This window comes from Culicoides brevitarsis, chromosome 3, assembly GCF_036172545.1.
Source record: "Culicoides brevitarsis isolate CSIRO-B50_1 chromosome 3, AGI_CSIRO_Cbre_v1, whole genome shotgun sequence".
Classification (NCBI taxonomy): Eukaryota; Metazoa; Arthropoda; class Insecta; order Diptera; family Ceratopogonidae; genus Culicoides; species Culicoides brevitarsis.
In genome coordinates, this window is record NC_087087.1 from 26,293,323 (window position 1) to 26,317,338 (window position 24,016).

The 24,016-nt window shown below is 30.4% G+C and overlaps 2 protein-coding genes across 3 annotated transcripts in view; one reads left to right on the forward strand and one right to left on the reverse strand.

The window, feature by feature from the left end:
- Positions 1-23,939, reverse strand: part of LOC134836039 (glutamine-dependent NAD(+) synthetase) — a 35,814-nt gene extending 11,875 nt beyond the window's left edge. Inside the window, exons 1-2 of one of the 2 annotated variants that reach the window (XM_063851164.1) lie at positions 23,822-23,939; positions 17,256-19,690 (exon numbers count right to left, since the gene is read on the reverse strand). In XM_063851164.1, coding sequence (XP_063707234.1) covers positions 17,830-19,680 — 1,851 coding nt within the window. In that variant the 5' untranslated portion in view covers positions 19,681-19,690; positions 23,822-23,939 and the 3' untranslated portion in view covers positions 17,256-17,829. Of the gene's footprint in view, positions 1-17,255; positions 19,691-23,821 lie in introns of those variants that run through there. The other variant, XM_063851163.1, reaches the window with a different exon arrangement.
- LOC134835430 (cytosolic carboxypeptidase Nna1-like) lies at positions 1,067-21,855 on the forward strand. The gene is given in 17 exon segments (XM_063850309.1): positions 1,067-1,157; positions 5,891-6,072; positions 6,460-6,612; positions 8,403-9,292; positions 9,357-9,506; positions 10,604-10,916; positions 10,974-11,172; positions 11,175-11,416; positions 11,474-11,632; positions 11,688-11,756; positions 13,379-13,713; positions 14,347-14,482; positions 15,490-15,798; positions 15,852-16,111; positions 20,101-20,295; positions 21,079-21,384; positions 21,451-21,855. Coding segments are annotated over 17 exon segments (4,386 nt in total). The 3' UTR covers positions 21,848-21,855.
- Positions 23,940-24,016: the final 77 nt, after the last annotated feature.

Below are 24,016 nucleotides of genomic sequence, written 5' to 3' on the forward strand. Positions count from 1 at the left end.
GTTCCATAATAATAACACGATAAATTAAGCATAAAATGTGATTTTTTATGCAACGCCAAAAATGCAAGGGGAATTTTCAACATTTCTTTCCTGAGGAAATGCTTTTTTTTCGGGTGTTTTGATTTAGTCAGTAGCGTAACTGACTTATTTGGCATTTTTATGAAATTAGCTTGAAAATAAATTTTTACTCCTTAAGGTATGCAATGAAGCTTACATTACATTTTCTTAATTTTTCATGAATTTTTCCATATTTGGTCTAAATTTTTTGGTACAGAAACCTTCTCAGAACAAATATTAACACATTACAAACATTTTCAGAGAGATTCGAGATTCAGAATTTGAGTTATTGTATGTCAAAGTTTGTATGGGTCTCAAAATTTGAGAAAACATACAAATTTTGACATGTTATAACTCAAGTTTTGTTTCCAGGATCTCTTTGGAAATTTTTGTAATGTGTTAGTATTTGTTATGAGAAGGTTTCTGTCCATAAACGATATAATATTGTATGGAAAAATTCATGGAAAATTAAGAAAATGATTTGTAAGCTTCATTGCATACCTAAAGGAGATATAAAATTCATTTTCTTCAATTTTTCCTTACTTTCAAAGTCAAGTCGTTTCTTTTTTCTTTAATAAGGGCTTCAATAAGCTCCAAAAAGGTAAAAGCTACGCCACTGTTTGGTAATAAAGAAACCACGAGCTTTGTTGTCACTCCCCATAAAATTGCATGAATATCACACACGAAATACACATAAAAAAGTAACAAATATATGTTTGAAAAGCCGGCATAATCGAACAAATGCGTTAGTTATCGTTTGCATCTCATACCTGAAGGCACACACAAACTTTCCCTGAAGAAAAATTAGAAAAAAAAAATTCTTTTGCACAAATCATTAATAATATTATTGGAACTATTTTTAGATTATTCAATATTTTTTATTGTATTCGATAAATCTGCCTTCACTTAGCAACAGTTAAAAGTGCATCATTGAGAACATTTTTTGTACAAAAAAAAAAAATAATAAATTCGATTCGTACAAAAGCGTGTGATATGTGCAGTACATGCAATGGATTGTGCATGGAAATTAGGTGCCAGTGATCGTGTGCGTTGTTTGCAATCACAGCTATTTCCCTACTGCGCTACGTTAGCAGCTAAAGGTGAATAAAACTAAAACATTGTCGATACATTTTTTTTTGCTCCTTCATCATTTTTTTTTTGTACATTATGAGCTTATGTAGTGTACATGAAAAAAAATAACACGGATTTTTTGCGAGGGGAAACTTTTTTTCCTGCAACTCTTACAATTCAATTACATTGTGTAGGTCGAATGGAAAACACGTCTCGCGAAACGAGCGATTTTCTTTTATCACTTTGATCAAATTTCATCAGATCCGTATCTGAAAAACGTGTTTAATTACAAGTTTCGTGCCACTTTTGAAAAAATTAAATTTAATTATTGAAAAACATCAGTATTTTCCGTGACCTATCAAAGCCTCGTTAAAAATGTGATACAGTGATTATTTAAATGAATGAATTTAAATACCGTAACGATAACAAATGGAAAAGTGAAGAAATAAAAAAAAGATGACAAGAATGAAAATCGCGTAAAGAACATAATAAGAAAAAGTTTTATGGATAATTATTTATGGAACCGGAGAAAAAGAAAGTTAAATAAAGAAATTTTTGTTAATGAAAAGTCAACATCAGACAGTGAAAGTCAGAAAATTTTCTTTGATCACCTTACGGAAAGGTGGTAAGTGATTACAAATTTTTTAACATACTCACGATTTTCTGTCCAAAAAATCGCCCAAAAACTGAAAAAAAAAGTAGCTTTGTCAGTTGCAGACACAAAAAAGTTGGCGCATGCGAGCTCTTTGAAAATGTCGATTCGAGTCACATGTTTCTATTATTGCCCTTTTTTGCATTCATAACCATTTAAAGAACGAAAATAACAGATAGAAAAGTGCAATGAGTCATTCAAAGTCGCGAGTTGCTCTTCTTACAAATCAACCAGCTGACAGTTATCACGAAACACTATGCGCTCTGTTTTTTGAATGAAAATGAATTCGAAAAATGAATTTTCACCCGTACAGTATGGGAAATGTACACGAATGAACGGATTGGTGAGAAAATGAGTGAATATGCAGAAAATGAGTGACAAGAGAATTTTCGTTTCGGGATTGTTTCAGTTAATATTTTGACTTGAAATCGACAAGACATCGTCTGAGCGTCTCCTTAAGTCAAACAATTTTTTTTTCGAATGTTTTCCTTCAACATCAGTCAACAATACTTTTAAATAGTCGTATACTATACGAGTGTGCAATAATATTTAAATATTAAAAAAAAATTGTGCATCGTATCTAAAGTAAGTTCATTTACATGCACCTTGACCCTTTCATTATGTTTCTAATAACGACAACTGCCTGTTTTATATTTGTCGTTGCGTATTTTGGGGTCAAGTTTATAATAAAGAAACGTCTTTTTCGCGACATATAAATGATAAGTCAATGCCAATAATCGTTTTTAGTACGATCCGGCAACTAAAACCCGCAAGAACGACTCGGCGGAAAGAAAGAAAAAAATATGAAACAAATTACCTACGTTAATGGTCGATACTCGGTACAAAAGAATAAAAATATAGAAGAGGATATAAAGAAATTGAAATGTCGCATTGCACGAGAAAATGCAAGTATGTGAAGGCAAATGTGTGGAAGTGGGCGTCTTTTTGTGTTCCACACACTTTTTATTATTATTTAAAAAAAAAGACGAAATTGTGTCATGTCAGCCAAAAATTCAAAATTTTCCTCCAGCATGAATTTTATTTATATTTATTTTGCCATTTATCATTGAAAAAGACCTAATAAATTTTGTGGAAAAACAGTTACCAATAGTTTCGCGAAAGTATACATTTTTACGAAAATAATATTTTTTTTTGGCTTGTAAATCACGTAAAAACAGATGTACCTAAATGAAAGTGAAAACTATACCAATACTTTTACTTTTGTATCAGCAAGAAATAAATTTGTTTAAATAAACAAATGAGCATTGATTGTAAAATTAATCTCATTTTGAAAAAAAGAAAAATCATCACAATTAAATACAGAGTGTTTTAACAAAAAGGTTACTTTAATACTTTAATGAATTTTTGAGCAGCTAAAAATGTAACTTTTTAAACTGGCAAATTAAAAAAAAGAAACAAAGATTGGAGATCACAGAGAATTGATATCAATTTTTTTTTTCAAAATCATACACTTTACTTTATAGAATTAAGAGATTCCTTTAACAAGCAGTTTACGAAGCAGAGGAGCAATTAACGTAAAATGAAGATCTTTTGATAGATGATTTAAAGCCAACCAACATCTAATGGTCGTGAATGAACTAAGTTGCTTTAACTACCATTAAAAGTCAGATCATTCTAATTCCGCCAAAGAACAGTACATCCCTAACTTATTGGTGATGGCTGAAAGAAACTTTATATAAGGAGACGGGCAAAGAATTTTTAAACATCAACAGAACCATTTATTTAAAGACATCATATACTAAAAGCATTGAATACAAAATTGAATATTATATAGCCACTAACCACAGCAGCGGAAATTTTCTAAATGACTGTTAAGTTAAACTTCCTTTCTAACATGTCTTCGAAGATTCAAGCTTTTTTTAGTTTAGAGAATAACTACACGATAGTCAATGTGATATAAAACATATAAAAATTTCAAATACCAATTTATTGCAAATGGATTTGAAAGCGGGTTCTATGAAATTCATCCCTTTCCGTGGCCTATTTTTTGCGCGTTTTGAAATTTCTCTTAAATTTCAAAGACCAAAATTCAAAAATATTTTTTTGTTGAAAAGCTTGAAGCCTTGGCTTTCAAGTACAATTTTAATTATTTTAATAGCTGAACTTAAATTTATTGAAAAATTAGATTTTTCAAATTTTGAAATGTCCTCTTCTGTGGAAAAAACCACGGAAAGGGATAGAAATCTTCCTCATCAACTTTTTATAAAAAATCCAGCAAATTTCCAAAAAAAATAAGATTTAATATAATTAATTCATTTTTCTTTACTGAACATTTTTTTTTAAACACCCTGTACATCGAAGTGAGACAAACTTTTTCTTTTTTCGAGAACAACCTGAGTCAGCTCAGTAAATTATTTATAAAAATAAAAGACTCAAAAATGCTTTGATGTCTACCAACTTGTTTTTACGGGTGAAAACAAAAAAAAAACAATGAGAAGACATTAAGTAAAAAACGTCTGTTATTTCGTGCTGGAATTCTCAGAAAAAGCTCATGCTGCAAATAATAAATATTTCTGTTATTTTCCCATCCACTACTTTTTTTTATGTATGTACAATATCACCGAAAACATATGGTTCATTTTACCATTTATTATTAAATTATTGTTATGAAGAACATACTGCTGCAGTTTCTTGTAAAAGGTAAAAGAAACAGTGAAAAAGTAGTTCTATAAAACATTTATTTATTACATGCTATCAACATTTATTGTCGATTTCGTTTTTTTTCCCTTTTATCACAACTCGCACGGGGAAAAAAGCACAAATGAATGGTTATTATTATGATGGCACATTTGTGAAATCAATAGAGGCATTTAGCTGATTGTTACTTCAATCAATTTTCCTGATTTCATGGGAAGCATGACTTGACAAATTTTTGAAAAAAAAAAATGTTCAAGGTAGAGATTTAATTAAAGTTTGCAAGTGTCGAGTAATGAAAGGAACATTTGAAGGTACTTTGGTTGAGATATGAAGTTCTGATATGAGAAAGGTCTACGTTAAAAGGTTAAATATTTGCATATCTTAAACCTTTTCAACACGTGTGTTATGTGCATATGGATATCCTTTAACATTGTAGTTTGTTGCTTCCTTGTTCAGTCACGTTATGAAAAATGTGCGTGACTTGATATAAAATTTCCTTTTGCATTAAAAAGTAATTTAAATAGACATCGTTGAATTTTTTTTTGCAACTTGTGGATTTTTAGCGAGTTTAACACTTGAATGACGTCAAATATGTTTTTTTATTTCTCTTATCAGTACACATCACCCGATATCAGCATTTCATCGAAAAATAAATGGCATGAGAATACTTTATAATTTTGTATTATTTAGGCCTAAAGTAGTCGAAAAAAACCTAAATTAAAAACTCTAGAACGAACCAAATTATTTCTATGCTTTTTTAGTGAGATCGGGTATGTCAAAGAGGTACTTGAAGATACCCAAATGCACTAAAAAATATCGAGAACCCGTTTGGTTCGTTGTAGAATTGTAAATTTAGGTTTTTTGGACTAGTTTAGGCCTAAATATTACAAAATTTTCGAAAATTTTTTTCTTGTGAAATTAAAAACTTGAAATTTCATTTATTTTCGTTAGCTTTGAAATTTTCATAATTCAAGAGTACAAAAAATAGATTTTTGTAGAAATTTCTAAAAAAAAATATTTTAAAATGTAACAAGAAAGCTAATGACAGGTGTCTTCCGAAATTCGGTGACTTCATAAAAAAAATCATGTAAAATTTTTTTTTACCGAATTTGACACTTTTACCTGTCAGAATTTCTTTGAGCATCTAAGGTTTGAGCATCTTCGTTGTCACACCCGCAACAATATACAAAAATAAATGAATCAAAGAAATTTGCTGCATTCGCAATGTTTGTCTTTGAATGTATTTTTTCGTTTTGGCAGCGTGCCGTGAAATCTCTCTCTCGCAAATACATCATCATTTTAATACTTTTGATAGGTGTTGGTGTGTGTTCTCCGTATCTATATTTTTCGTATTATTAAAATTAAATCGTGCTCTCAATAATTTTTTTTTTCACAAACTCTTTAATCTTGAACTTGAGTCATGAGTTTTTCTCTCTTGTTTTTTGCTTACAGCTGGTTTTCTTGGCAGCTTTCTGTCAAACAGTCTAAAGACAAACCAACTGGAAGTTAATACCGACGCGCGAACCTTGCGCCCTGTTGCTCGACTGAAAGAACCTCGTGATCTATTCGCACTGCCTAAAGAAAGAGACTATGACTGCCCTCAACAGGCTGCACGATGGCCCACCGAATGTCAGGTGCGTAGAAAAAAATCATTTATCAACCCGTTTTTTTTTCTTTTAAACATAAAAACAGACAAAAACAAAAAAAAAATCTTGTTTAAAATTTTCGCAAACAAAAAAAATAATAAATATATCTTTTAACCACTTGTTTGACCGTACAAAGTTCTTGACTAATAATTAATTACCTTCTGTTTTTTTCGCCAAGAAAACAAATATCTTAATAAACAAATTGTACTTTCAAAGTCAAATTCTCCAAAAATGTGGCATTAATTTAATTTTTCGCGAATTTTCTTCATTTTTTTTTTTTTTTTTTTTTTTTTTTTTTGAAAAATTTAAGTCAATTAAAAGACATGTTTTTGTCATTCGAAAAAAAAAATCAACTAATGATCTTTTTTTGCACAGGTGTTGGACGAACGAATCTATCACATAGAATATGCCCCGGATCAGCCAGAGCCGTATTATCAGCCAACTGGCAAAGAGCTTCAACCAAGACCAGTTGGCGAGGAAAACGGCGTTGTCGTCTACAACTATCAACCTATAAGTGCCGTTCATTACGTAAGTTCACTTTTTATTTAATTTTTTTTTTAAATTCTGCATGCAAATTAACTAGAGAGTAACAAAATTACTCATTAAAATGTTTTAATTATTGCACGACCACTAACATTGCATTGATCTAATCATGTTTCGTGTCGAGTTTAGACATTCATTATTATTATCTCATTATTTAAGCATTAACATTTAATTGAAACTATAAATCAATTTTTGCGGTTTGGCAATGAAAATGTACTCATTAGAGCACTCATTAAAAGTAATTCATCAGGCGTCTCCATTTTTTTTTTAATTTTCAAAAAAAAAATGTAAATATTATGGTAAATATATTAAATTATTCTTGAAATTAAAAACACTCACAAAAATATTTCAACCGCCAAAAATTCATTTAATTATGCGTGAAGTACTTTTGAGAAAAAAAAATCACCTTCATTTTTTTTGGACAATTTTTTGGCAGAAGACACAGGAAATTTTACATTCGTTTGAATGAACGTTCATTTATATTCGAACGATTCAGTCTATTATTAGGCTATTGAACTTTACTTTACTCAAACGCACAAGAAAAGTTCAAACAACTTTCGAAATCCTCATGTTACTAATCAAAGTTTATTGATCTAACACTTTTGCTTTACTTTGCTTTCGATGATAAAATAAAAAGATAAAGGCAAGAGTTCAAACTTTTATTAATAAAGAGAACACAAAAAGCTTTCAGTTAGGTCAATGCAATAATTGAAAATGTTTTCGAGTTTCGGGAGTTTTTCAATCTCGAAATGAAAATTTTTAAGTTTCGAAATTAAATTTTAACTTTTCGAAATTAACTTTTCATTCATCAAATTTTTTTTTTATTTTTAGAATAATTTTTTTATTTTTTGATTTTTTTTACATCTCGAAATGAAATTTTTCGATCTAAAAATTTTTTTAATTTTATTTAATTTTTTTTTTATTTTTAAAATTTTTTTGAAATTTTTTTTTTTTTTTCGAAATTGTTTATTTATTTTTTTGAAATTAATTTTTTTAAGATTTCTTAATTTTTTTTTTTATTTTCGAAATTAATTTTTCAGTTTTCGAAATTATTTTTTATGTCTCAAAATGAAGTTTTTAGATCACTTAATAAAATATTGGATCTCGATCTTTTTTAGATCTCGAAATGTAAATTTTAAAAACTCGAAGTTATTCTTTTTGAATATTTAGATCCGATTTAGATCCCTTAATTATTTTTTTTTGTTTTCGAAGTCAATTTTTCAGTTTTCGAAAAAAAAGTTTAGTATTTCGAAATGAATTTGTAGATCGCAAAATGAACAGTTCGATCTCGATACGAATTTGTACGATCTCGAAATAAAATTTTTCAATATCTAAATGAGCTTTTTGGTTTTTAGAATGAAAATTTAGAACTAGAACTTCATTTGGTTGGTTTTCAAAATAAATTTTTAGATCTTGAATTAAACCTTTTATATCACAAATGAACTTTTCGATCTCGAAATAATTTTTTTTGATCTCAAAATTAACTATTCGATCTCGAAATAAACATTTTAGATCTCAAATTAAAAATTTTAGATTTCGAAATGAAAACTTTGACCTCAAAATGAACTTTTTAAGCTTTTGAAATGAATTTTTAGCTCAAATGCTACGAAATATTATTTTTTTTTAAATTCCATGAAATCGAAGACATTTTTGATCATTGTATCTGCCTAAATGTATTGTCAAGTCATTTTTTTTTGTATCAATTTGATTGCTTCGTGTGATTTACCGAAAAAAAAAACGTTTCATTTACCAAAACACGTCATCACAACACACAGGGATCGGAAGACAACACGTCTTCAAACAATGAATCTGGTAAGGATTCATCAAGCAGCAACAACAGTAAACGTAACAGTAGCCACAACATCGCTAGCAATAGTGATTACGGCTCATATAATGATGAGCCCGATTTTTGGAACGAAATAAATTTTTCTCTGCCTAGCAATAAGAGCAAGAGTGGCAATCCCAAAGCCCCTGCCGACAATAAATCGGATTGCAGTGACAATGACGAGGACGAGGGAACAGTTACGGATGACGAAAGCAGCAAAAATGTCGCGTCGTCATCCGTGAATCGACGTTGTCGCAGCTCTTCGAGCACGTCGTCCATGGAGTCTATCTACAACAGCGAGATAGAGTCTTTGCAGTGTTACGACGGCGACGTTGACGAAGATCACCTGCAAAATATGGACAAACAGTCATGCACTTGTGTTAACTTAGTTGATCGCAAGATTTTTTGTAGTTGTAGATTGTTAAATTTAAGTCAAGTAGAAAAGAAAAGTAGTTGTAGTAAAAACGATGAAAAACCTAAAAAAGCACGCAAAAATTCTAATTCAAAAATAAATACTAATAAAACTGTTCCTCGTGTTCCGCGGCCACCCCGACAATCCAACAAATCGAAACGGAACTCCATTCAACAACCGCAACCCGTGAAACAACAGTTTAGCAGAAGTGCCGTTGGCGGTAGTAAATACCTGTTGTCATGCCATCCGACGCTGGAGCCTACAGACCTTATTTTCGAATCACGTTTTGAATCAGGAAACTTAGCGAAGGCTGTGAAAATCACCCCAACCTACTATGAGCTCTACTTACGTCCTGACATGTATACCAATCGACATACGCAATGGTTCTACTTTCGTGTCAAAAACACGAAGAAAGGTATTGTCTATAGGTGAGTTTTCTAATTTTTTATTTCATCACAAAAAAAAATTCACGAACAATATTTTTTTAAATAGATTCTCGATTATAAATTTAACGAAGCCGGATAGCTTGTACAAAGAAGGAATGCGACCTTTAATGTACTCGAATACCGATGCAACGAACCGCATGATAGGATGGCGACGATGTGGAGAGAATATTGCATATTTTAGAAATGATGATAATGGGTAAGAATTTTTTCAAATGTGCATTGGGGCGATTATTTTAAATTGTGCATTGGGTTGATATTTCAAATATACATTAGGCAAAAATTTCTGAAGGTGTTTTTAAGTAGATTGGGACAAAATTCAAAAAATATTGGGCCGTTAACTTAAAATATGCATTGGGATAAAATTAAATGTTCTCTAAGGGGAAAAAATTAATCAAATTTAAATTTTGCATTGGGCGAAAAATATTTTATGTATGTTGGAACGAATTTCAAAAGATGCACTTATAAGTTATTTAAAAATATGCATTGGGCAAATTTTTTAAAATGTTATTTAGGCCTGAAAATTGAACAAGAGCAATTTTGTGAAAATTCAAATTGTAAATTGGGGTGATTATTTTTAAATTGTGCATCGGGATGAAATTTCAAATATACATTAGGCAAAAATTTCTAAATGAGGATCGGGATGAATATTTTAAAATTAATTTAAAAAGTGATGAAAATTTGCATTGGGACAAAATTTTTTTATGTGTATTGGGTCATAATTCAAACGATGCATTTAAAAGTTATTTAAAATTTTCAAAATATGCATTGGGGTGTTAATTTAAAATATGTATTGGGATGAAATTCAAAGTTATCTGAGGTAAAAAAAGGGTTTAAATTAAAAATATGCATTGGGCGAAAAAATTTGTAATGCATATTGGGACAATATTTAAAAGATTAATTAAGACATTGTTGCAAATATGCATTGGGCAAACATTTTAAAATGTTCTTTAGGACTAGAAAATAGTGCATTGGAATGAAAATTTTAAATGTATATTGGGAAAAAATTTAAAATATGTATTGGGAAGATATTTTAAAATGTTCTCAGGGACTGAAAATCAAAAATATGCACTGGGGCAAAATTCAAAATGTGATTTAGAGTAAAAATTGATAATTTTCTTTGGCTTACAGTACAATACAAAATCGAAAATTTATAAACATGGACAAAAAATTTAAAAAATGTGCCTTGGGATAAAAATTTTTAATGTCAACTGGGTTCATGTGACTCAAAATTTCATACTTTTTGATGAAATTTAAAGATTTTTTAATCAATTCTCATTTCAAATAACTTTTCAGATATTCAATTAATAGTTTTGCATCAAAGTTTGTCAACGCCAATGGCGAAGAAGAAGAAGATGATAATCTAGCGAATGTCTCATTCACACTCACGTTCAACATTGAGTTCGAACACGACAATGACACAGTCTACTTTGCACACAGTTACCCCTATACGTACTCCGACTTGCAGGATTACTTGATGGCGATCCAACGACATCCCGTAAAGTCCAAATTTTGTAAGCTACGACTTTTGTGTCGATCGTTGGCGGGTAACAACGTTTATTATTTGACTGTTACTGCACCATCTGCCCCAGAAGATGAGAATCAAAAGGTAATTTTCTCATAAAAAATGTTAAAAAATCGTTTTTTTTTAAATTTTGTTCCGTAGAAAAAGAAAGCAATTGTGATAAGTGGTCGAGTGCATGCCGGAGAATCGCCCGCCAGTTGGATGATGAAAGGCTTCATGGATTTCATAACGGGCGATTCGTTTGTCGCGAAAAAGTTGCGTCACAAGTTCATTTTTAAGCTAATCCCGATGCTGAATCCTGACGGCGTGATTGTCGGCAATACGAGAAGTTCGTTGACGGGCGGGATCTTAACAGGCAATATCGAACGGTAATTAGGGAAACATATCCGTCCATTTGGAATACGAAGGCAATGATAAAAAGACTGATGGAAGATTGTGGCGTAGCGATGTACTGTGACATGCATGCGCATAGCCGGAAACACAACATTTTCATTTATGGATGCGAAAATTTGAAGAGACATCCGGATCGACGACTCTTGGAACAAGTTTTTCCTTTGATGTTGCACAAAAATGTCGCTGATAAGGTATTTTTTTTAATTTTTTAAAAATATTTTTACTCAAATTTTGCGTAAAAATTTCAGTTCTCATTCGAAAACTGCAAATTCAAAGTCCAGAAGAACAAAGAAGGCACCGGAAGAATTGTTGTGTGGGTTTTGGGAGTGACAAACAGTTACACGTTAGAAGCATCGTTCGCTGGAAGTACCATGGGAAGTCGCAATGGAACACATTTCTCAACAGCGGTAAGTATAAAAAATAATTTTTAAGGATTTTTGTTGTAAAAAAATAACTTTTAAGGACTTTGAGCATATCGGAAGAGCCTATTGCGAAACATTGATGGACTACTACGACGATAACCCAGTGAAAGTAAATAAGTATTTAAAAATAATTGATAAAATACGGAAGAAAGAAAGAAAACTTAGGCGTCAAATGAAGGCGGCGAAAAAGAATGCCGCGAACACTGCCACAAATCAAACTAATTTTGACAGTAATACCATTAATAATGATGACACACAGACATATCAAACCACGTCACATCCAGAATTTTCTAATACAGCGGTATAATTTCCTGATTTTTATTATTTTTAGGTACACAATTTTTTTCTTTTGGTTAAAAGTTTATTTTGAATTATTTTTTTTTTAGATTATAAGAATGCTCAAAATTTTATTTTTTTTTTTAGATTTTGTCCCATTTAAAAACTTAAATTAATTTTTTCCAATGAAAAAAATATTTCTAAGAAAAAAAATTAAATTTTAAGAGACTTTTTTAAATTTTAAGAAATTTTTTAAATTTCAAGAATTCTTTTAAATTTTTAGAAATTTATTTAATTCACTTTTTCCATTAAAAAAATATAAAATTTCTACATATTCTATAAATTAAATTATTTTAATTAAAAAAAATATTTTTTTAAAAAAATTAAAATTTAAAAAAAAATTATATTAAACTTTTTCTATTAAAAAAATATTTCTGAGAAAAAAAATTTAATTAATTATTTAAATAAAATTTTAATAATTAAAAAATATTTTTGACAAAAAAAATTAAAATTTTAAGAAATTCTTTAAATTGATTTTTTTCAATTAGAAAAATATTTTTGAGAAAAAAAATTAAAATTTTAAGAAATTCTTCACATAAATTTTTTTCAATGAAAAAATATTTCTTAGAAATAAAAATTAAAATTTAAAAAAATTTTTTAAATTAAATTTATTTAATTAAAAAAAAATATTTTTTAAAAAAAATTAAAATTTTAAAAAATATTTATATTAAATTTTTTCTACTAAAAAAATATTTTTGAGAAAAAAAAAAAATTTTAATAAATTTCATAAATTAAAAATTATTTTAACAAAAAATAAATTATTCTCAAAATTAAAATATTTTTTTTTAAATTGTAGAAAAAATTAAAAAAAAATTTTTTTTTTATATTTTGAGATTTTTTGTACTCGTATGTTTTTAAAAGGGACAAAATTTAAAAAAAAATGTAAAATTTTTTAAAAAAGCAATTTAATACTCACACACATTAACACATCATAACACAACAAAATTAACGCATTTTAACGAGCTTTTAGTCAAACGCGCGCTTTTTACGAAAGAAAACAAAAAAAAAAAGTTTGGCCAGCTAAGTTTCTTTCTTCATTCCATCAAAATTTTACTTATTTAGCATGAAATGTTCAATGTAAAAATTTTAAAGTAAAAATCGTAGCTAACTTTCTTAGTCCTAAGTATAAAACACTTGATAATTTTTTTCATGTATATTTTCTTCTTTTATGTTTCTCCATAGTTTTTCTTTCCAAATTACGTTAGCAAATATTGATCTTCTTCAGTGCCTAACAAATCCCTTCGTCTACAACTGTCCTGTGACGTGCAATCCTTTTTTCTGTCTCTCTGTTTCTCTATTTTTTCTCCTTTAATTTAATTTTCTCTATTTTTCACTATTTTCCGCCTGCTTTCTATTCTTTCACTTCAAAATTCTCACAAAAAAAAATCTGTGTAGCGAGAGTTTCGTCACTCCGTTCGCCGGATCTTACGAAAACGCATACAGGATCAAATCCTCCAAGAACAGAAGGAAAACATCGAAAAATCCGAACGGAAAAACTCGAAAAGCGAAACGAATGCCGCCGACAGTATTCTCATGTCACCGGAATTTCTCAAAAGTTTTTATCACTCCCATCACCGTCTAGAGAAGCGAAATGAGAAAATGAGGGAATATCGACGCAAGCGGGAGGAAAAGGCGGCGGCACAACGGACATCAAGTAGCACGCCAGAGATATCCGAGGGGAGCGCTCGTAGCTCGATCAGTACGGAATCTGGGCGTAGACGAAGGGATCGGTTAATGATTGAAGGAGGAGTAATTGTTTAAAGCAAAAAAAAAAATCAAAAAAATTGTTTTTTTAGAGAATTTTTTTTAGAAACTGACGAAATTTGTACCGTATTCGGCAATTTTTCAAGAAAAATTTTTATCTAGGGCCTTTGAATGTAAAAAAAAGAACATTTTGTGATGAAAGTCAGTTGAAAAAAAAAAGTAAAGAGAGATCATGATGCTACCAACAACACTTTAGGTCAATAAATATATTCATTTTATTATTAAAATCACTGTGTTCTTATTTCTCTCGTTTTATTTTTTGGATTTTTCTTTCGTTCCGACACCTTTTTAGTTTTCACGATGAACAAAAATGCACTCATCACTCATTATTTTTGAAAAAAATGCACTTTTCACACCTTCTATCATCACAAAAAAGCGAATTTCGTGAGTAATTTTTTTGCTCATGCCCCGTTTTGATCACTTTCGACAGGAAAAGCTACGGCTAAAAATACTGACTCGTTTATCGAAAGAAGGTTCAAGTGCAGACGAACCGTTGAACATACCATTGTCTGATTATTCAAGGTAAGTTTTGGCGCTGATTGCTCTCTCTTGATGTTTTTTCTCTTCTGTTCATTCAAAATTATTTTTATCTATTGCAGCGACGAAGGTGACACAAGTTCAACAAGTACGGATGACGAAGGGAAAGATCGCTTATCGGATTTGGAAGGGCCGTGTTGTCAACCGTTGAAAGTGCCTCCGTGTTCGCCCGTGCATGAAGAGAAGCCCAAAAAGAAGGTAAAAATTGAAAATTTGAATTTTTCAATTTTTTTAAGTTTTTGTATAATTTTTTCGAATTTCCTTCAATTTTAATAAAATTTCAATTTTTTTTCTAATAATTTTTGTTAAAAAACATTTTTTATAAAATTTTCTTAAAATGTTCAGAAATCTTTAAATATTTTTAATTTCTCAAAATATTTCTTTAGCTTTTTGGATTTATTCTCAATTTGAAAAAAATCTTAACTGAAAATAAATTCTTATTTTTTAGCAATTTTTCCTTCATTTTTTGAATTTCCTTCGATATTTTTTCAAATTTCTTATAATTTATTTTTTTTTTTTTTTTAGGTATTTATTTTTTCAAATTTTTCAATTTTTTAAAATTAATTTTAAATCAATTTAATTTAATATTTATTAAATTTAATTTTTTAATTTTTTTTTCAATATTTCTAAATTTATCACATTTCCGCACATTTTTTTCTATTTTCCTAATTTTTTAAAAAATTATTTTAATTAAGTTTGATTTTTTTTAATTAATTTTTTTTTTTAAATTAAATTTTTATGCAATTTTTTTTAAATTAAATTTTAATTTTTTTAATTAAATTTTAGTTAATTTAAATTAATTTTAATTTTTTAATTAAATTTTTTTTTTAATTAAATTTTAATTTCTTTTAAATATTTCTTATTCTCTGATTTTTTTTAATATTTTCCTAATTTTTTAAAAAATTATTTTAATTAAATTTGAATTTTTTTAAATTAAATTTTATTTTTTTTTAATTAAATTTTTATTTTATTATTTTTTTTTTAATAAAAATTAAATATTTTTAATTTTTTTTTTTTTTTTTGAAGAAATTTTAATATCCGATAAAAAAATTTGACAATCATCCAAAAACACAAGCCATGTCACAAGATGATAAAAAATTCCTTGCATGCTTGACAATCTTGTTAGTTTTAAATAGTTCAAATTCTCGTGTTAACACGTCATCGATTTACAACAATTAATTGGCAATATTCCTTTTTCTTTGTAGGTGAAAAAGAAAACGACTGTGAAAGTGTCGACGTCAAGTGCAGGCGGCGGCGGCACAGGAGGCAAAAAGAAGAACAAAAGTGTCCGAACTTCCATCTCGATGCCAACCACAGATCCGGGAAGTGACTTTTTCGAGCTCAGCACAGACGAGGAACTCACAGATGTCGATGGCGACGGAAATATCACGCGAGTTCGGAATCGCAGTAAAGTCAGAGCAACTGAAGGCTATAAAAAACTCGTCATGTACGAATCGCAAACATCAACGACGCAACTTATTATGCCGCCAGAATTGATAATTACCTCAGCAAAGGTAGAAAATTTGAGATTTTTTCAAAGAAATATTTTTTAAAAAATTTATTTTAGGTCATTGACGATCAGCTACAAGATGAAACTGAAGTCGGAAAAGAAACGGAAGACATTCCACAGGAAAACATTCCAATAGAAGAGAAGGAAAATTCGGTAGTGACGAAAAATATTCTGAAGGAATTGACGCAACAACAGCCGAAAAAGGAGAAAAGTGAGACAAAAGTCTCATTTTCACAAAATATAATTAAAGAATTTCCACCCATGACTCATCGAACTAAATCCTGGCACAGCTTTAATCGATGTTTATCAACAATCAGGTAGTTTTTTTTCCTTTAAAATTTTAATTTTTAATTCATACAAATTTTGTAGAGGCATAACTCACGAATTTCTTCGAATTTTCTTTGTAATTCATCATTAGAAGCTCTAAGTTTGTTTCTGAGCAGTAAAAATAAGAAAAAGTATTCTAAAACTCAAGAAAAATTAAGAAAATGAGTTATAAGGTTGATTGCATACCCCAAGGAACCCAAAAATCATTTTAGGCTCTTTTGGGTATGCAATCAACTCTACATGATATTTTCTTAATTTTCAACGAATTTTTCCATACAACTTTATATTTTGAATAAAAAGAAACATTCTTATGGCTCATAGTAACACATTACAAAAAATCCTAAGAGAATTCGAGAAGTTAACTTCAAAATGTTAACTTCATTGCATATCTCACAGCGGCTGAAAAATTTCGACATTCACGAATCTCTTTGTAATTTTTTGTAGTTTGTCAGTCTTAACTCTCAGAAGGTTTCTGTTTATTAAAATAATGAAAATTTCTTAAAAATTCATTAAAAAATGAAGAAAATCAAAAGTTAACTTCATTGCATATCTCATATATAACGCATATATAACTTTATGAGGCCTATAACGCTTTTTCTAATTAATCTGAAATATCATTATGAACCATCCAAAATAATTTTTCAACCTAAATTTGATAAATTTTATAGCTGGAAGTGAATATTAAGTCCTTTTTCACATATTTTTTGAAAACATTTGCTCCATAACGCATTTTCGAATAAAAACAAATTATCGTTATTAGGCCTATAAGGGCTCAAAAATTTCAACATTCACGAATCTCTTTGAAATTTTTTATAAATTGTCAGTCTTAACCCTTATGAGGTTTCTGTTCATTAAAATAATGAAAACTTCGGGAAAATTCAAAAAAATTAAGAAAACGTAAAGTTAACTTCATTGCATATCTCACAGGGGCTCAAAAATCTCGACATACAATAAATCTCTTTAGATTTTTTTCGAAATTTGTAATTTTTAACTCTAAGAAGATTTGTGTTCAATAAAATCAAACAAAAACGTGAGAAAATTCATTAAAAATGAAGAAAATTCAAAGTAAACTTCATTGCATACTCAACAGGGGCTTAAAATTAAATTTCCATTAAAACCAATTTTTTTCTCGTTTTTCAAAGCCAGCCATAATGGTAGCGATATTTTTATTGTTGTTCTCATTCTTCGTTATCTCTTACTTTTTTTTATAATGTTTTTCTTTTTTAATAAATCGATAGTATGAAACGGTTATGACTAAAATGGTTGACAATGGTTCCTAATTTCACACATTTTTTTTTTAAGTAATGTGTTTAAAAAAAGGAAATTCTTTCATTCCAAGTTTTTTTTTTTGATTATAGTATTCAAAAAGCGCGCTTGTTCGTACAATAATGAATATTTTTATATTTTTTAAATATTTATGTTTGTGGCTAAATATGATGTGGCTAATGTGAGTATAAATGGGATGATAAATGGTATGTGATTTATTATTAGATAAGAGAAGGAGAGCTAAAATAAAACTTTAAAAGTTTTTATTTTTTTTTCGTTAAAATTGATGAGCAGTTCAGGTTTGGGATTCATTTTCCTAATTTTTTTATAATTTATTCTTACAATAAGTTTTAATTGTTTTTTTTTGGACTTTTACTATTAGCTCGCGACAATTATTTTAATTTCCTTAAAATAATGTAAAAACAAAAAAAATTATTAGTCGTTATTTTTCCTCATGCGCATCGATTGATTGTTGTGTTTGGACTAAGTTGTTGACGGCATGCGGCGCATCATCTGGCACGACTTGTCGGTAATCTGATATGCCCATGTACATCGTCTGTGGCTGATGATGATGATGATTGTTATGATGGTAGTGGTGATGTGATGAATAAATGTGCTGATTCAGTTGTCCTTGTTGTGCAATTGTGTTGTGTTGATACAGACTGTCGGCGGCATTTTGGGAATGATTTTCCGTGTCAGCTACCAGCCAACTTCGTTCGATGCCCGTTGTCGTGTGTGGAATTCGCATCTCGCCCGGTTGTCCGCCGCCTCCCGTCGTGTGATCTAACGTCGATAGCTTGATGGCACCCAAAAGCGGTTGTTTACTGAAATAACTTTTCAGCGTATCCTCGATCATTGTCGCAATTTTAGCCCGATCCGATTCGTGAATGAAGCCCAAGTGCACGAGTTCGTGCGACAAGTGCACCGCCGAGTCCTCTTGCTGTATTTGGCACGTCAATTGTCGATTCATCTTGTCGTCCATCCGTAGTAGTATTGTCATTAGTAGTTCACAGCTGTCTTCGCGTGGCTTCACGCTGCATATCATGTTGACGACTTTGCGTGTTTCGACGTCCAGTGGCTCGGGCGATGCGGATTTCACGGATTCCACGGCTTCTGGTGAGTTTGGGCGTACTCGCGGAGGCGGGGGTTGTCGCGCCTTGAACGCATATAAGGGGTAGATGCCGTATTTGACGTCTTCGACGAACTTTTCGAGCTTTTCCGCTGCCGTTACGTTACTCAGCGTGAACTCGACGGGATCCGCGTGCCGATGAATTGTGGCCAGCACAGTATTTGGCTTGTACAGTCGTTGCATCATCTCGTCAATGATGGTTTCGGAGAAGTTGGGTGTCGCATTGACGAGACAGTGTGCGGTAATGAGTTTAAGCGAGTGCACTTCGAAAAGCAGCGGATGGAAAAGAAGCTCACGGGCCGACGGGCGATCTGTCGGATTTTTGCACAGGCACTTGTAGATAAAATCCTTCTGCTGACTATCCTCGAGACTCTCAATTGTGTGAATTATATGTTCGTCCGTGACAATTGTGCCACTATCGCCGTTGCCCTGAATCTCGAGAGCCGCCATTTCGAGGGCGCACACGCCAAACGAGAAAATATCGATGGCGGGCGTCACGACAGACGTTCCGTATTCGGGCGCGATGAAATGCATGTTCTTCATGTTGCCGCGACACGTTTTCACGTGATGATGAATCGCGTCGGGCGCCACACTGCCTATCTTAACAAGTCCATTGTGTTGAATAAATATCGTATCACAGGTGAGATTGCCGTGAATTATTGGCGGCGTACAGGAATGTAGGTAGCTGAGTGCCGACAGGATTTGGGTGCACCAGCGTTTCCATGCCTGCAACGACAACTTTTTCACATTGCGCTTGGTTCGCTTCAGAAATTGCTTTAGCGAACCCGAAGACATGTATTCCGTAATGAAGATCACGCGTGGCTTGTCGTTGTGCGTGTCGCTCCAGTACCGGTGAAATTTGACAATATTTGGATGCTCTAACTGCGTCAGGTTCTCGAAGACTTGTTGGATTTTTTCCTCTTGCTGCTTGAAATTTCGCCGTTCGGAGAACTGCACTTCGTTCCACACGACCTCGACACCCTCCTCCGTGTCCATGGCGAGATGCGCACAATCGATGCCCGGCACATCGCGTTGCTCCACTTCTTCGCGTCGCTTCAGCCATCGCCCACAAGGACTCTCTTCCAATATCTCACTCTCATCTTCCGAATCTTCTCCACTTTCACGAGGCGACTTTTGCTCTGGATCATTATTGCTTCCAGTCATTATCAACACGCTGAAATGATTGAACAGACGAAAGCTTGAGTTAGTTAAGTTTTTATGACATGATTAAAAAAAAGAAAAAATTAAAAAAATTTGATTGCGATCACACTTAAAGCTTATTTAACTGAAAAGCATGAAATAACCTCTCAACATGCTACGCTCGTAATTACTTTGGCAATCAATTAAAAAAAAAATTAACAAAAAAACACAAATCTAATAAAATTTACATTCGGATAATAATTAAAAACAATCATTTCAACGGTGATAATTTTGAAGAACATTAATAATTGATCCAAAGCTCTCTTTAATTTTTTCAAGTCTCACTAAAAAAAAATTTTTAATTTAAATTTAAATTTTTTTAAATTTTTAAAATTTTTTAAAATTTTTTAAAAATTTAAATTTATTTTTTTTTCTTTTTTTTAGGATTCGGAATCCAAATGATTATCAAACTGCTGAAAATTTGCAATTAAAGTTGTCATTAAAGAAACAAATTTGGACTGGAAGTCAATCGGTCGGCGTTTCAAATGATACAACAACATTGGATATTTCTCGTCCTTTATCATGGGGAAGAGGACAAATTATTAAGCCAGTGCAGTATGATAGCATGGCGCTATTAACGTGAGTTTAAAAATATTTAATTCGATTTTTTTTAAGAAAAATAATTTAAAAAAATTTTTTTTTTGACTTAAGCTTAAGTTTTAACATGATTTTTTTAAGTTTTTAATTTTCGATTAATTTGTTAAAAAAATAATTTTGAGTTTTTTTAATATTTGAGTTAAAATTTCTTAAGTTGACTTAAGAATATGTAAAAAATATTCTGAAAAATTATGTAAGTTAAGCCAACTTCAAAAGTTCATCTTAAAAAATTTATTTTTATTTTTTTTTAATTTTTAAGTTTTTTTTTTTAATTTAAGTAAATAAAAATTTTGACTTAAGCTTAAGTTTTGGATTTTCGATAAAAAAAATTAATTTTGATTTTTTTTAAAATTATTTAGTTCTTAAGTTAAAAACCCTTAAGTTGACTTAAAGCAAACTTAAGCTTAAGTTGAAATATTTGACCTAAATCTTTTTAAGTATTTTAACTTAAGAATTTGTTATGTCGAGAAAAATCAAAATGTGCAATGGGATTTAAATAAAAGCTTATTTTTTTAAAAATTTTGAATTATTTTAAAAATTTTTTCATGCAAAATTATTAAAAATTAAACAAAAAAAAGTTCAAAAATTTATTTTTTAGTTTTAAAACCCGATCCAAATTTTGAATTTTCTCGACGTAACGAAACTTAAGTCAAAAATTATGTGGTTTAAGTTCAAAATTAAGTCTCTTAAGTCATTAAGTCAAAAATATTTAATGAAAAAAATGAATGAAAGTGAAAAAACTAATCTAAGCTAAAATTTCTACAGTGCCTGTTCAAAAAAGTTGGCAGAATGGCAAGAAACTCAGGGAGATGGCACACGCACTTCTACAATTTCACAGCAACAACGAAGAATGCTTGGCGGTGATGGAGGAGTAGGAGGACGTTCCCCACAGAAAAGTCAAACACAGCCAAATTTACAATCATCATCAATTACAACAACAACAACAATAACTGCCTCATCAAAGGAGAGAGGAGACACAAACACACAATCCACGCAACTAGCCAAGAAATTGTCGCCGGTGCTAAGTGACGGTGCCGCGAACGGCATGTCGCGAATTCGTCGCAAAACCAAGTACCCCATTCACAGTGTCTCCCTCAAATTGCCTTGCCTTTAATTGTATCGTTTAATTTTTTGTAGAGCCATTTGTCGCATCGTCGAAACCGCCGACATTTTGAGTCACTTGACGAAACGCGGAGAGACGAAAGCATCACCGCCACACCGAACAATTTTGACGCCCGTCAAGCAAACGACAACGACGACAAAAGACAAGCGTTTCAAGACATCCGGTTTGGTTGCAACCGCAGTCCAATCAGCACAAACTCGAAAGTCCCATCATGGCAACGGAATACCGAAAAAATCCAACCACCGCACAACAAATATTGCTCAACGACAACTCTCATCCCACATCTACAACACGGAATCTAGCGAGGAAAATAGTCGTAGTGTCAAAATTGCATTAAGAAAAACCAAATCATCGTCCAATTGTATGAAAAACAAATTAGCTAATGAACAAAACAACAAAAAGACATCGTAAAGAGTAATTTTCACAAAATAATTAATACAATAAAATTTACATGAACACACGTGAATGTGATTAATTGCCAGTTTTTTATTACTTTTATTTTTGTTTTCAGAGGCGTAACTGAATTTTAAATTTCAACAATTGCAAAAATTTTCTTTATGAATTAAATTGTCTTAAAAGGAAAAAATTAACAAAATTTAATCAAAATTAAAATTTTTGTTTTTTTAAATTAATTTAAATTGAAAATTAACTAATTAAAAAATTTTATTTTAATAAAAAAAAATGTTAAAAATATAAAAAAAATTTTTTATCAAAATTTTGTAAAAAAAATAAATTTTTGATAATTTTTTTTTATTTAAATTTGAAAAATGGGTCATTTTTCGACTTTAGCGCTTTTAAAAAATAAAATAATTAATGATTTTTACTTTAATTTTAGCTGATATGACTTAAAAAGCTATTAAATTTAGTCAAAAATTCATTTTTTTGTGATAATTTATTAAATTTTAGTGAATTTTAGGCTCATGAAAGGAGTTTAAATGCAATTTTTGACCTGATTTTTCCTCAAAAAATTTTAAAATAATAAAAATTTTAAAAAAATTGTCAAAATTTTATCGGTTTTTTAAATTTTTAAGAAAATATCTTAATAAAAGTTCGACTTGAAAGGGTTTCAAAATGTTAAAAATAGATAAAATGCTAAAGAAAATAATTAAAATGAAAATAATTTGAATGTTTCAGGCTCTTTTTAAGCTTTGAATTGAAATTTAAATGACTTTTTAATCCTCTTTTTCTCGAAAATTTTTCCGTTTTTGAAGAATTCAATTCTAAAAAAAATCCGAAAATTGGCTTTTTTGAATCCGAAATAGAAGAAAATTAACTGATTTTAATAAAAATTTAGGTAAAGTGATTTTAAAATTGTTCAAATTAATGAAAATTGTGCAAAAATTTATCAATATTCAACTAATATTGAAATTTTTTAACACGAAAAAATTTACTTTTAACATTTTTCTTGCGATTTAGACAAAAATTAAGAAAAAAATTTTAGACTTCAATACAATTTTAGTCTGAAATCACTTAAAAAGCTTATAAAAGTCTCTAAAAAGATTCAATTTTATGCAAAATATTCACTTTTTGTGTCATTTTTCATAATTTTTATAAAATTTGTTGCTCAAAAGGTGAGTTTAGATTAATTTTCTCTCATAAAACTCTTCAAACTAATGAAAAAAGTAACTTTTATATTAAATTTCGCATTCTTTTGTGAAAATCCTCCCACACAAATTAACTGCAGGTCCGTTACATCTCGTTTCGCAAGTAATTCTAATGATCAAATCCTGCTTTTACGCAATTTTGTGTCGCGCCTGTCAACATTTTCCGCCGCATTGAGTGCCTACCTATTGCCGATATGAAAATTTACGACATCCATAAAAGCCACACTGCGAGATAAATACACCACAAACATGCAAATAAAAAAAAGTTACAAATGTTCGTCATCGAGAATCAATTATTTCGACAATTTTGATGTCTTAATATAGCTTTGTAGAGGTAATCACGAAAAAGCTGTTGTAACTGCGTTCTACTTTGTTTGTGCACGAGAATCAAATAAATTCTAGTCATTATGTAGCGGCTACATAATAATATTTGTGTTGCTCAGTGACCTTGAATCGCATGAAATTCCGCAGAAATCCCGTCAGGAGGGTCACAGTCGTTGCCGGAAAGTCTTCTTTACGCCCCCAAATCGCGAATATTTGTCTGAATCGCGAATTCTTGTCCTTTATGCATGGATTTCACTGCGGAAAAGCGAAAACGGGCTTAAATGAATCAACTTTTTAGGGTTACTCGTTTTTCTCGGAGACGAAAAAAAAATTTTCCCCATTGAAACTAATCGATGGGCGAGTGAGAAAATTTTTGCACGGCCTTTTTACGACACTTAACACAAACTACCAAGCACAACAATACATTAACACGATACGGGGACACTTTGTTACTCACTCTGTGATAATTTTATCCTATTTGAGGGCTTATTTCCGATCCTATTTTGGTTTTTTTTTGTCTTTCGGTTTTGGGAGTTTTCAATTTTTTCCACTTTTGACAACTGAACTGTCATTGGGGCAGTCACTTTATCACTTTCAGCCGACTCAAAGTGCTGCCAGCGTCATCTACGTCGAAATTCGGAACTAAAAGACA